The sequence below is a fragment of the Rhinoderma darwinii genome, chromosome 8 (assembly GCF_050947455.1).
Source record: "Rhinoderma darwinii isolate aRhiDar2 chromosome 8, aRhiDar2.hap1, whole genome shotgun sequence".
NCBI classification, from domain to species: Eukaryota; Metazoa; Chordata; class Amphibia; order Anura; family Rhinodermatidae; genus Rhinoderma; species Rhinoderma darwinii.
Window position 1 is genome coordinate 8,961,309 of NC_134694.1, and position 13,402 is coordinate 8,974,710.

General features: G+C 47.3%; 2 protein-coding genes across 3 annotated transcripts in view; one reads left to right on the forward strand and one right to left on the reverse strand.

Moving 5' to 3' along the window:
- Positions 1-8,336, reverse strand: part of LOC142659129 (metabotropic glutamate receptor 6-like) — a 29,718-nt gene extending 21,382 nt beyond the window's left edge. Inside the window, exons 1-3 of one of the 2 annotated variants that reach the window (XM_075834925.1) lie at positions 8,306-8,336; positions 2,908-3,000; positions 907-957 (exon numbers count right to left, since the gene is read on the reverse strand). The gene's annotated coding sequence lies outside the window, so the exon portion shown is untranslated. Of the gene's footprint in view, positions 1-906; positions 958-2,907; positions 3,001-8,168 lie in introns of both variants that reach the window. The other variant, XM_075834924.1, reaches the window with a different exon arrangement.
- Positions 8,337-8,481: 145 nt separating this feature from the next.
- On the forward strand, positions 8,482-12,453 carry ABT1 (activator of basal transcription 1). The gene is made up of 4 exons (XM_075834935.1): positions 8,482-8,561; positions 8,993-9,424; positions 11,055-11,230; positions 11,312-12,453. Exons 2-4 carry the CDS (start codon positions 9,001-9,003, stop codon positions 11,675-11,677), a joined length of 966 nt encoding a protein of 321 aa, XP_075691050.1. The 5' UTR covers positions 8,482-8,561; positions 8,993-9,000; the 3' UTR covers positions 11,678-12,453.
- Positions 12,454-13,402: the final 949 nt, after the last annotated feature.

Below are 13,402 nucleotides of genomic sequence, written 5' to 3' on the forward strand. Positions count from 1 at the left end.
AAGAGATCCATTAACAGCAGCTTGTTGATGGTTTCCGAATAGCAACAGTAGATCTACTAAATATGTTATACAATACTGAGTTAGAATATTTATGCATGATACCACAAATTATGAAATTACCTGACTGGCCGATATCTGGAAATTTGCAAACAAACTTTGGAATGACACAGATATCCCCAAAATGTTAAGACTACATAAAGTTGTATAGATTTCCGATCACGGATCTATGGAGATGCAGGATAGCAGAAAAGTGACTAAAACGGCCACCATATAAAGAAAGAACAATCCCCTCAACATCTCCAATGCATCTCTACATAGTAATTGAGTCACGACATGCAACTGGCATGACAGTCTCTACAAATGTAAGCTCCAGTCCTAAAGGTGTATTATGGTTTCTGCAAATAAATTTAATCATTGTATAATGAAAGTAGTATAAATCTCCAATATACCTTGTGTATCAATTCTTCACAAGATCTCTGCTTGCATTTATTAAATAGAAGCCATCATGGTTTAGTTCCAGTAGATAAAAATGCGTCCTGGTCCTGTGTGGACGCACAGCTGCAGAGCTCGTTACAGTGAATTTATCAGAGCTGTTTTATCGAGCGGTGTACCTGTGTGATCATATGATCCAGGACAGATTCTTATAGCCTGGAAGTAAACAATGAAGGTTGCTATTGAATGACTGCAAGCAGAGATCTTGAAAAATGCAAAAAAAAATAAAAATAAATCATCATCATTTATCATATAACAAGTAAGCTTTATTTGCTGAAACCCTTTGAAATCCTGCAAATATGTGGCACACAGTGATAGGATGCAACATGTTACACATTGTAAATTCATCATAAAACAAACAAGTTAAAATGGCAAAAAAATAAAAAATAAAAGTTATGTATAAAAATTACTTACAGAAGATGTTGGGAAGTTTAGGGAAAGATGGGAAGTTTGTGATGTCTCAGTCTGGAAATAGGAGAATGCTATTAATAAATATAGGTACCTCCTCTTCCTGTCCATTAACCACTTATTGGGTTAATTTAACCCTTCTCTATCTGGAGAAGTCAAAATGTCTATGTGGCTCTTTACATTAGTGTCTTTTTAGATATCTGCTTTCTTTGCCGGTCTCATCCGTGTGCCCCTCTCTTTGCCTGTCTCATCAGTGTGCCCCTCTCTTTGCCTGTCTCATCAGTGTGCCCCTCTCTTTGCCTGTCTCATCAGTGTGCCCCTCTCTTTGCCTGTCTCATCAGTGTGCCCCTCTCTTTGCCTGTCTCATCAGTGTGCCCCTCTCTTTGCCTGTCTCATCAGTGTGCCCCTCTCTTTGCCTGTCTCATCAGTGTGCCCCTCTCTTTGCCTGTCTCATCAGCGTGCCCCTATCTTTGCCTGTCTCATCAGCGTGCCCCTATCTTTGCCTGTCTCATCAGCGTGCCCCTATCTTTGCCCCTCTCATCAGTGTGCCCCTCTCTTTGCCCGTCTCATCAGCGTGCCCCTCTCTTTGCCCGTCTCATCAGCGTGCCCCTCTCTTTGCCCGTCTCATCAGCGTGCCCCTCTCTTTGCCCGTCTCATCAGCGTGCCCCTCTCTTTGCCTGTCTCATCAGCGTGCCCCTCTCTTTGCCTGTCTGATTCCTGTGTTCTGCGCCCCTCTCATTCATCCGAGTGGCTCTGACATTCTGGGTTGTGGATGTGAGTGCACACTCTCCCCCCTCTGAGGTCACTTTACGATTTGAGTGCCACTAAATCCTTTAAAAGCTGCACAGATTTAACATGGGCAAAAGCTGCTGTTCTTCCATTATATTCCAGCCTGGAGCACTGGCACTGATGACAGCAAAAGGGTAGGGGGGGCAAAGTAAAACGCACAAGAAGAGGGATCAGATCTGGGACAGGTAAAGTATAGGGATTAGAAGGGAAGACACTAGGACAGGTGAGGTATAGGGATTAGAAGGGAAGACACAAGGACAGGTGAGGCATAGGGATCAGAAGGGAGGACACTAGGACAGGTAAAGTATAGGGATTAGAAGGGAGGACACTAGGACAGGTAAGGTATAGGGATTAGAAGGGAAGACACAAGGACAAGTGAGGCATAGTGATTAGAAGGGAGGACACTAGGACAGGTGAGGTATAGGGATTAGAAGGGAAGACACAAGGACAGGTAAAGTATAGGGATTAGAAGGGAGGACACTAGGACAGGTGAGGTATAGGGATTAGAAGGGAAGACACAAGGACAGGTGAGGTATAGGGATTAGAAGGGAAGACACAAGGACAGGTAAAGTATAGGGATTAGAAGGGAGGATACTAGGACAGGTAAAGTATAGGGATTAGAAGGGAAGACACAAGGACAGGTAAAGTATAGGAATTAGAAGAGAAGACACTAGGACAGGTGAGGTATAGGGATTAGAAGGGAGGACACTAGGACAGGTGAGGTATAGGGATTAGAAGGGAGGACACTAGGACAGGTGAGGTATAGGGATTAGAAGGGAGGACACTAGGACAGGTGAGGTATAGGGATTAGAAGGGAGGACACTAGGACAGGTGAGGTATAGGGATTAGAAGGGAGGACACTAGGACAGGTGAGGTATAGGGATTAGAAGGGAGGACACTAGGACAGGTGAGGTATAGGGATTAGAAGGGAGGACACTAGGACAGGTGAGGTATAGGGATTAGAAGGGAGGACACTAGGACAGGTGAGGAATAGTGGTTAGACAGGAAGGGTTCCTTAAGAAAAATAGGATATAGGAAGTACAGACTTAAATGTGAATATTGATAGATTTAGCACGAAGACTGCGGAGAACAGGAAGGAGTAAGAACATTAGTATAGATGGCGCATAGGAAGACGATGTGTGCACTTATAAGGTAAGGTACAATGGACAGGTGGGCACCGAGATTACGCAAGGCCTATCCTAAAATAAAGCGTAGTACCTTATTCCTTTAGACTGATGGACATCAGGTCTAATTCGTCACATTTCGCGCACACGATTCACAGCCGGCTTCCACTTCTATGTCTGCAGAGGTCTGAAATAAGGTAAAGTGATTTCTTCATAAGAAACAGTCAAGAGGTGTCCTGACCAAGGGGAAGAACTGACTTCTCATCGGTTCTTATAGGAGGCACTGAGGCAGTAATAACAGCCACGACCATGGGCCAGAATTAATAGGCTGTAAGCAGCCCCCGGCCGTGGCCTAGCAAACTCCCGCTCTGAGTGGCTTCTTATTGTGTGGAATAAATGAGCCTGCAAAGTCCCAGAATAAGAAGCTACATAATGACTTAGAAAGCAGACCCCGGGCAGGGGCTACATGGAGACACAAAACAGGTTAGGTGCATGGATAGTAAATATACGGCAGATACATGAAAAGAGACAGCGCTGTACACCCAGGGGACAATATAGGTCAGGAACAAACAGTGTTCAGAGGAAGGGAATTAACAGTGTAGGGTGTGGGGACATCAGTGGGTGCAGGTACAGCGTAGGGTGTGGCGACATCAGTGGGTGCAGGTACAGCGTAGGGTGTGGCGACATCAGTGGGTGCAGGTACAGCGTAGGGTGTGGCGACATCATTGGGTGCAGGTACAGCGTAGGGTGTGGGGACATCAGTGGGTGCAGGTGCAGGGCTGAGTGGGTACATTAGAGGGCGAAGGTGCAGGGCTGAGTGGGTACATTAGAGGGCGAAGGTGCAGGGCTGAGTGGGTACATTAGAGGGCGAAGGTGCAGGGCTGAGTGGGTACATTAGAGGGCGAAGGTGCAGGGCTGAGTGGGTACATTAGAGGGCGAAGGAGCAGGGCTGAGTGGGTACATTAGAGGGCGAAGGTGCAGGGCTGAGTGGGTACATTAGTGGGCGCAGGTGCAGGGCTGAGTGAAGGTGCAGGGCTGAGTGAAGGTACAGGGCTGAGTGAAGGTACAGGGCTGAGTGAAGGTACAGGGCTGAGTGAAGGTACAGGGCTGAGTGAAGGTACAGGGCTGAGTGAAGGTACAGGGCTGAGTGAAGGTACAGGGCTGAGTGAAGGTACAGGGCTGAGTGAGTACATTAGAGGGTGAAGGTACAGGGCTGAGTGAGTACATTAGAGGGTGAAGATACAGGGCTGAGTGGGTACATTAGAGGGTGAAAGTACAGGGCTGAGTGGGTACATTAGAGGGTGAAGGTACAGGGCTGAGTGGGTACATTAGAGGGTGAAGGTACAGGGCTGAGTGAGTACATTAGAGGGTGAAGGTACAGGGCTGAGTGGGTACATTAGAGGGTGAAGATACAGGGCTGAGTGGGTACATTAGAGGGTGAAGGTACAGGGCTGAGTGGATACATTAGAGGGTGCAGGTCTGAGTGGGTACATTAGAGGGTGCAGGTACAGGGCTGAGTGGATACATTAGAAGGTGAAGGTACAGGGCTGAGTGGGTACATTAGAGGGTGAAGGTACAGGGCTGAGAGTACATTAGAGGGTGAAGGTACAGGACTGAGTGAGTACATTAGAGGGTGAAGGTACAGGGCTGAGTGAGTACATTAGAGGGTGAAGGTACAGGGCTGAGAGTACATTAGAGGGTGAAGGTACAGGGCTGAGTGAGTACATTAGAGGGTGAAGGTACAGGGCTGAGTGAGTACATTAGAGGGTGAAGGTACAGGGCTGAGAGTACATTAGTGGGTGAAGGTACAGGGCTGAGTGGGTACATTAGAGGGTGAAGGTACAGGGCTGAGAGTACATTAGTGGGTGAAGGTACAGGGCTGAGTGGGTACATTAGAGGGTGAAAGTACAGGGCTGAGCGAGTACATTAGAGGGTGAAGGTACAGGGCTGAGTGAGTACATTAGAGGGTGAAGGTACAGGGCTGAGAGTACATTAGTGGGTGAAGGTACAGGGCTGAGTAGATACATTAGAGGGTGCAGGTCTGAGTGGATACATTAGAGGGTGCAGGTACAGGGCTGAGTGGATACATTAGAGGGTGCAGGTCTGAGTGGATACATTAGAGGGTGCAGGTCTGAGTGGATACATTAGAGGGTGCAGGTACAGGGCTGAGTGGATACATTAGAGGGTGCAGGTCTGAGTGGATACATTAGAGGGTGCAGGTACAGGGCTGAGTGGATACATTAGAGGGTGCAGGTCTGAGTGGATACATTAGTGGGTGCAGGTACAGGGCTGAGTGGATACATTAGTGGGTGGTTGAGTGTGAGAACATTACTAGAAAAAATACAAGAGATTACTGTGTAGAGGTATACGTTTAAATTACTAAGATGTAATTATTCTGCCTGTATAAACGTTTAAAATAATTGTTTATTAACAAAATTATTAAAATTGGTAGGGCACAGAGTGCCAAAAGATCCAGGTACTGCCTGTACCTGGATCTTTTGGCACTCTGTGCCCTACCAATTTTAATAATTTTGTTAATAAACAATTATTTTAAACGTTTATACAGGCAGAATAATGAGAACATTACTAGGTGTAGTAGATAATTTGGTTACGGATTTCGGCACTGCATGGTACAGTTATTTTTGGAGCTTTATGGCACTGTATTACTTAGACAGTACATAGCAGTGATATTTTAGTCCCTGTGTACTGGTAAGATGGCGCACAGCACTGTATGCTACTATTAGTAGCGCTATTCTCAATTTCCCTCCTTGGCCCTGTGTGGATTTATGTGGGTATTGTATTAGTAGGTTTTGTGCCCCTTTCTTACTGCTGACCCTCCTTCAGGTACTCGTCACATCCCGGAGAACAGTGGCGGCGCACCAGGGTCTCAGGTCAGATGGGCATTCAGGTTCAGCGTTTTCAGATGACAGGCAGTGTCTGTATACGTGTAATACCAGCGGAGCACAGACTGTGGAGGTGGTGCCAGCGCAGGGTCATGTAATAATGTATAATGGATGGAGGCTTTGTGTGAGCAGCGCCGATCTGTGCCTATAATCCCTGTATGGGAGGCAGCTGTCCGCACCCGATTAACATCCCCCAAATCCCCTGCCCTCCCATCAGAGGCCGTGTATTCCTATTAATTGTACCCTCCTGGCTGCATGATACCGCGCAGCCCCCACCACTTCATCTCGCTTATAATTAATAGGAAGCTTTTTAATTTGGCAACAGGAGAGGGAACTGCTCACATAGTGGTATACCCGATCACATCCAGCCCGCTAACACACCAGCAATGACCGCACCAGAGACACACAATGCCGCTCCACCATATTACCAGTGTACACACAATGCCGCTCCACCATATTACCAGCATACACACAATGCCCCTCCACCATATTACCAGCGTACACACAATGCCCCTCCACCATATTATCAGCGTACACACAATGCCGCTCCACCATATTACCAGTGTACACACAATGCCCCTCCACCATATTACCAGCGTACACACAATGCCGCTCCACCATATTACCAGCGTACACACAATGCCCCTCCACCATATTACCAGTGTACACACAATGCCCCTCCACCATATTACCAGTGTACACACAATGCCCCTCCACCATATTACCAGCGTACACACAATGCCGCTCCACCATATTACCAGCGTACACACAATGCCGCTCCACCATATTACCAGCGTACACACAATGCCCCTCCACCATATTACCAGCGTACACACAATGCCCCTCCACCATATTACCAGTGTACACACAATGCCCCTCCACCATATTACCAGTGTACACACAATGCCCCTCCACCATATTACCAGTATACACACAATGCCGCTCCACCATATTACCAGCGTACACACAATGCCGCTCCACCATATTACCAGCGTACACACAATGCCCCTCCACCATATTATCAGCGTACACACAATGCCCCTCCACCATATTATCAGCGTACACACAATGCCGCTCCACCATATTACCAGTGTACACACAATGCCCCTCCACCATATTACCAGCGTACACACAATGCCGCTCCACCATATTACCAGTGTACACACAATGCCCCTCCACCATATTACCAGCGTACACACAATGCCGCTCCACCATATTACCAGTGTACACACAATGCCCCTCCACCATATTATCAGCGTACACACAATGCCCCTCCACCATATTATCAGCGTACACACAATGCCGCTCCACCATATTACCAGTGTACACACAATGCCCCTCCACCATATTACCAGTGTACACACAATGCCCCTCCACCATATTACCAGTGTACACACAATGCCCCTCCACCATATTACCAGTGTACACACAATGCCCCTCCATCATATTAGCAGTGTACACACAATGCCGCTCCACCATATTAGCAGTGTACACACAATGCCCCTCCACCATATTAGCAGCGTACACACAATGCCCCTCCACCATATTACCAGCGTACACACAATGCCCCTCCACCATATTACCAGCGTACACACAATGCCCCTCCACCATATTACCAGCGTACACACAATGCCCCTCCACCATATTATCAGCGTACACACAATGCCGCTCCACCATATTACCAGCGTACACACAATGCCGCTCCACCATATTACCAGCGTACACACAATGCCGCTCCACCATATTACCAGCGTACACACAATTCCGCTCCACCATATTACCAGTGTACACACAATGCCGCTCCACCATATTACCAGTGTACACACAATGCTGCTCCACCATATACACAATGCCGCTCCACCATATTACCAGCGTACACACAATGCCCCTCCACCATATTACCAGTGTACACACAATGCTGCTCCACCATATACACAATGCCCCTCCACCATATTACCAGCGTACACACAATGCCCCTCCACCATATTACCAGCGTACACACAATGCCCCTCCACCATATTATCAGCGTACACACAATGCCGCTCCACCATATTACCAGTGTACACACAATGCCGCTCCACCATATTACCAGTGTACACACAATGCCGCTCCACCATATTACCAGTGTACACACAATGCCGCTCCACCATATTACCAGTGTACACACAATGCACCTCCACCATATTACCAGTGTACACACAATGCCGCTCCACCATATTACCAGTGTACACACAATGCTGCTCCACCATATTACCAGTGTACACACAATGCTGCTCCACCATATTACCAGTGTACACACAATGCCGCTCCACCATATTACCAGCGTACACACAATGCCCCTCCACCATATTACCAGCGTACACACAATGCCCCTCCACCATATTACCAGCGTACACACAATGCCCCTCCACCATATTACCAGTATACACACAATGCTGCTCCACCATATTACCAGTGTGGTTTCTGCATACTGTCTACTATGCCGGTGTATCTAAGCCTGCCTCGTATGGTGCTGTCTGCTGAGCCTGTGTATCTAAGCCGCCATAAATTCAGAATATAAGATTTGCCAGCTGAGGTAAATGACAGCACCCGCGTGACTTGCGTCTATTCAGTTTCCCGATTACCACAGCAATGAGTGCGAGACGCTAACATTATTTCGCTCACTTTTCCCGCCCTTTTGTCTTGGCCCCACCCACCACGTTTATGGCATCGCCCGAATCTCCTCTCACCTCCCTCCGCGAAGACTCCACCCCCCGTCGCCGCCCCTTCCGTGACGTCATCGTTGAGCGACAAGCCGTGCACGTTGTGTGGAGCAGGGAGTCCGTCGCTTCTTCCGTGTTCTGCAGTATGTATGCTCAGTCTACGTGTGCTGTGACAGTGTGCGGTGTAAAGAGCAAGGGGAGAACAGTGGCTGCACAGACTGATAGGCTTAACTGTGTGGATACCGGACATTACATTTTAAGGGGGTCACATGGTCTATGGTTTGGGTCATGGAATGTGACTTCTTTGAAGCAGGTCACATGATGGGGCTTTAATGCATTCTAGGTCATGTTTTTTCCCCATGAGGCGGGGGCAACTCTGGCGTAATTCCTAGGGCTTTGAGGCATGGGGTTGCAACTCAATCCAAATTACTCCTAGTCAAGGGTTACACTATTTTAAGAAAAACAAAAGGGGCTTCGGTGTCATGAGATCAGGGGAGTTTCTAGACAAGAAAAATCCCAGAGAATGTGGGAAAATCCAAACCGGGGGTTAATTTTTTAACTTTTGTCTATTTAGAGAACGACATGGAAGATGAACAAGAGCGAAAGACTGAAAGCGAAGAGGAGGATGATGATGATGATGATGGAAGGGAGAGCGTCCAGGGAGAAGATGATGATGATGGAAGGGAGAGCGTCCAGGGAGAAGATGATGATGATGGGAGGGAGAGCGTCCAGGGAGAAGATGATGATGGAAGGGAGAGTGTCCAGGGAGATGATGATGATGATGGAAAGGAGAGCGTCCAGGGAGAAGATGATGATGGAAAGGAGAGCGTCCAGGGAGAAGATGACACAGAGATGGTGGAAGAAGAGAAGAATTCAGTAGACAAGAAGAAGGTTATCCCTGGAATTATTTACCTGGGTCACATCCCACCTCGGCTCCGGCCCCGTCACATCCGCAACATGATGAGCGTCCATGGAGAAGTAGGACGGATCTTTCTGCAGGCAGAGGGTGAGAAGAAAGCAGCTTATATAGGAGATACCCACACAATATGGAGGCTGATGGACCAGTACTAAACACTGGCCATCTTCTAGATGTCCTTAAAGTGAACCTCTCCGTTTTTAAAATTTTCATCAGTGAAGGCTCATGAGCCGGGACACCTCCAATTTCTATTAAAAGGCATCAACTTCCTTATGAAGTTCTGAATCCCCGGAATTTCCAAAGATCGCTGAACTGATGATAAAGCGGCGCCCATAGACATCAATAGGATTGTATTACACACACGCGTGGCACAATCCTATTGACTCCTTCCCACTATATGACTAACTATTACACCATGGGAACTAAGTAGTGGGAATAGTACAGGATCAGAGATCGCTTCCATCCCAGCCGTTTAGCCCTTAGTGGTTTACAGAGGGAGGGGGTTCCCTTGGTTAGCCCTTTGCCCCCCCCCCCTCTGGGTTTCCATAGCAGCCGGGGTCCTAACAAAGGCCCCCAGGTCTGACATCTTAGCACACCTATTAGGTGTTAACCGTTTAATACACTGAAAAACAGAAGTTAGGCCCCATGCATGACAGTATTTTTCATCAGTAATTACCCATTCATTTCTATTGGCCAAGAACACCTTTCAGTATTTTTACTTATGGGTGTCAATGCTGAAAAATGATAGAACCCGTCCTATTTTTGTCAGTAATTACGACACTGACTCTCCCATAGAAGTCTATAGGAGCTTACGTAAATAAACCGCTATGGATGTGCATCCGTAAACCGTGCATATTTACGGAAGCATTGCTCGGCAACATGTTGATGACATAATATGCAACCTCCCTCTTTTTGTACAGATCCGTATATACGGACAGTGTTTCGGGACAGGTGAAAATATTGTCGTGTGCATGGGGCCATAGAGTGTTCTATCAGCGATCAAACGATCACATAGTCTAGTCCCGTAGTGGGACTACAAAAAATAAAAAAAAGTTAATTAAACGGTTTAAAGATATTTAAAAGGGTAACTAAACATTTGACATGTCAGAAGTTTTGATCGGTGGGGGTCTGAGCACAGAAACCCCCACCGACCGCTAAAACAAAGTGGCAGAAGTTCTTGGGTGAGCGCTGTACCGCTTTGTTTCTGCTCGAATCTCCTCAGAGCGGTGTACAGGCTCAGACTTTCTATCCGAGGAAGCCTGAGGAGAAACTAAGCTAAACAGCGCTCACTCACCAAAGTGCTTCTGCCGCTTTGTTTTAGCAATCGGTAAGGGTCTCAGTGCTCGGACCCACACCGATCAAGACTTCTGACATGATCTCCAAGTGAAGGGAGAGGCTCTGCTTCCTGACACAGCATAGACTGTTTTATGGACAGAGAAGCAGCCGGGGACTATGATGAGACAGTAGTTGTGTTTTCAGACCACCTCAGACTCTCATAGACCATGCAGTTAATCTGGAGTCACTGATCAAGCTGTGCCCTTATAGAGCAGAGCTGAAAAGCATTCGACGCTGACGGGAATACTCCAAGCTAAGTATAACCCACGACGATACATACACTTTTACCTAAACCTCTTCCAAGGGTGGGGGTGATACCTTGCACCAACCCCTCTGTTTGTCATGAAACATCCATAAGACTAATCGGAAGTTAAATATCTCTCAGATCGCTCTGTCCGAAAAAAGAAGAAGAAAGCCGGCAGCAACGCCCGTGATTTCGTAGAAGGATGGGTGGAATTTCGAGACAAACGTTTGGCCAAACAGGTGGCGATCAGTCTGAACAACGCCTCCATGGGTACGCGGAAGAAGAACCGTTTCCACGATGACTTATGGAATATGAAGGTGAGATGGGGGTAGTTTTACTTCTCTCTGTGACAATCCATGCCGTCTTTTTAGTGACCCTTCCCCCTATTCCTTCCACAGTATCTCCACCGCTTCAAGTGGACCCACCTGAGTGAAAGGCTGGCCATCGAGAGGCAGGTGCGGAAGCAGAGGATGCGCGCTGAAGTGTCGCAGGCTAAAAGAGAGACAAACTTCTATCTGCAAAACGTGGATCGCAGCAAAACGTTTGCCAAAGCAGATCGCAAAAAGGCGGCAGAGCCCGGCGGCAGCACGATGCCCGGCAAGCAATGGAACTTCACACAGCGGAAGACGGAGGAAGAAATACAGACACTTAAATCGGACGGGGACAAGAAACGTATACAGAAACGGCAGGAACAGGCGGAGCGAGCGCAGGAGCGATCACAGACCAACCGCTCGCTGCTTCACAAGATCTTCAATGCTTCCTGAGGATAGAAACCGGACAATGGAGGGTGGTGATTTATTGCCTGTCCCTCCTGTATGGGTGCTCTTATGGACAGTCGTTCAGTAAGGGTCTGAAAATCCAGCGTCCACCTTTTAAGAAGACCGCCCAAATTAAAGTATTAATACAAAAATTCCTAATCTGTTTGAAATTCTGCAGAATATTGCATTTCCTTGCTGGATTATCAGACTTTCCGGATTATTGGAATGTGGATTAAAGGAATGTCACTAATACAAGGACACAGAAGTGTGCATACTCCATATGAAATGTGCTGAGGATCATCATGACCTGAGATGTCCCCACGCTGCTGAGCCTACAGAAGTATTGCAGTGTATAGTGTAATATCTTGTTCAAGTTCCCTTGTGGGACTAAAAAGAATTAAAATGAAAGCTTTTAATCTAAAAAATAAAATAGTAAAGTCGTGTGTACACAGGTCGGATAAATTGCGTAAAATTACGTGGCATGTCCGACCTAGAACCGGCAGGGAACTCCATGTGAAAAACCACGCCAAAGGGTGAAATTGTTTTTATCCAGAATCAGATGCGGGAAAAAAAAAACACTCTTCTAGACTTGTGTTGTCATAGCGACTTGTCTCTCCGATCTCCGTGCAGCTCGAGCGCCTGTGATGACGCTGCAGGCCATGTGACTGGTACAGTTTGTGATTGGCTGCAGCAGTCACATGGGATGAAAACTCCTCCCAGGAGACCATCTTGCACATAGAACAGCCAGAGGAACAAGAAGCTGTCACTTGGACAGCACCGGGGGGTTGTTTTTACATCTGTGATTATTGCGGTGGAATCAAAGCTTTTTCCCCATGAAAAACTCAATGGGGAAAAACCAACAATTCCGCACCATAAGTGACACGCTGCAGATCAAAAAAAAACAAAAAACGAAACGCATGTCAATTTCTGAACGTTTCTCAGTAGATTTTTTTTCTGCAGCGTGTGGATGAGGGTTTATTCAAATCTCTTCCACTTTGCTGCTACTGTAATATTCTGCGGATACTCCGCCCTGTGTAAACATACCCTAAAGTTCAAAAAAATAAATGTATATTTTTCTTCCCATTTTTCCCCTAAAGTAAAAAGAAAACGCAAACATAATTAGTATGGCCGTGTCTGTAAATATAAGGTCTGAACTACCACACACGTGAAATTTGAACACGCGCTGAATCCTAAGGGGGAGTTCACACAGAGAAACCGCGCTGCAAAGCGTGCCAAAAAACGCATTCTCTGTCTCCCACTGATGTCAATGGGAGGTCAGAGGCGTAAAACGCCTGAAGATAGGACATGTCCCTTCTTTTTCCCGCGAGCCGGTTTTATCTTAGGCTATGTTCACACTGAGTTGTGACTCGGAAACCGCGCCGCAAAACTCGTCAAAAACGGCCCGAAAATGCCTCCCATTGATTTCAATGGGAGGTGGAGGCGTCTTTTTCCTGCGAGCGGTAAAACCATCTCGCGGGAAAAAGGGACATGCCCTATCTTCGGGCGTTTACGCCTCTGACCTCCCATTGACTTCAATGGGAGGCAGAGAAAGCGCATTTCGCGGCGTTTTATTGCCGTGGGCGAAAAACGCTGCGAAAATAGGCGTGCAGGGAGAGGAAAATCGACCTCAAACTTCCAAACGGAAGCCGAACAGACACGAAGCGACTCAGCGCTCACACGGACACTTCAGCTGCTTCGTTCTAGCGATTGGTGGGGGTCTCCGTGCTCGGA

What these genes read in the sequence shown, in the direction of transcription:
- ABT1 (XM_075834935.1), top strand. Translation starts at nt 9,001, where the DNA reads ATGGAAGATGAACAAGAGCGAAAGACTGAAAGCGAAGAGGAGGATGAT. An exon ending in GATCTTTCTGCAGGCAGAGG is followed by an intron (nt 9,425 to 11,054) that starts GTGAGAAGAAAG and finishes AATATCTCTCAG; the next exon opens with ATCGCTCTGTCCGAAAAAAG. An exon ending in ATGACTTATGGAATATGAAG is followed by an intron (nt 11,231 to 11,311) that starts GTGAGATGGGGG and finishes TTCCTTCCACAG; the next exon opens with TATCTCCACCGCTTCAAGTG.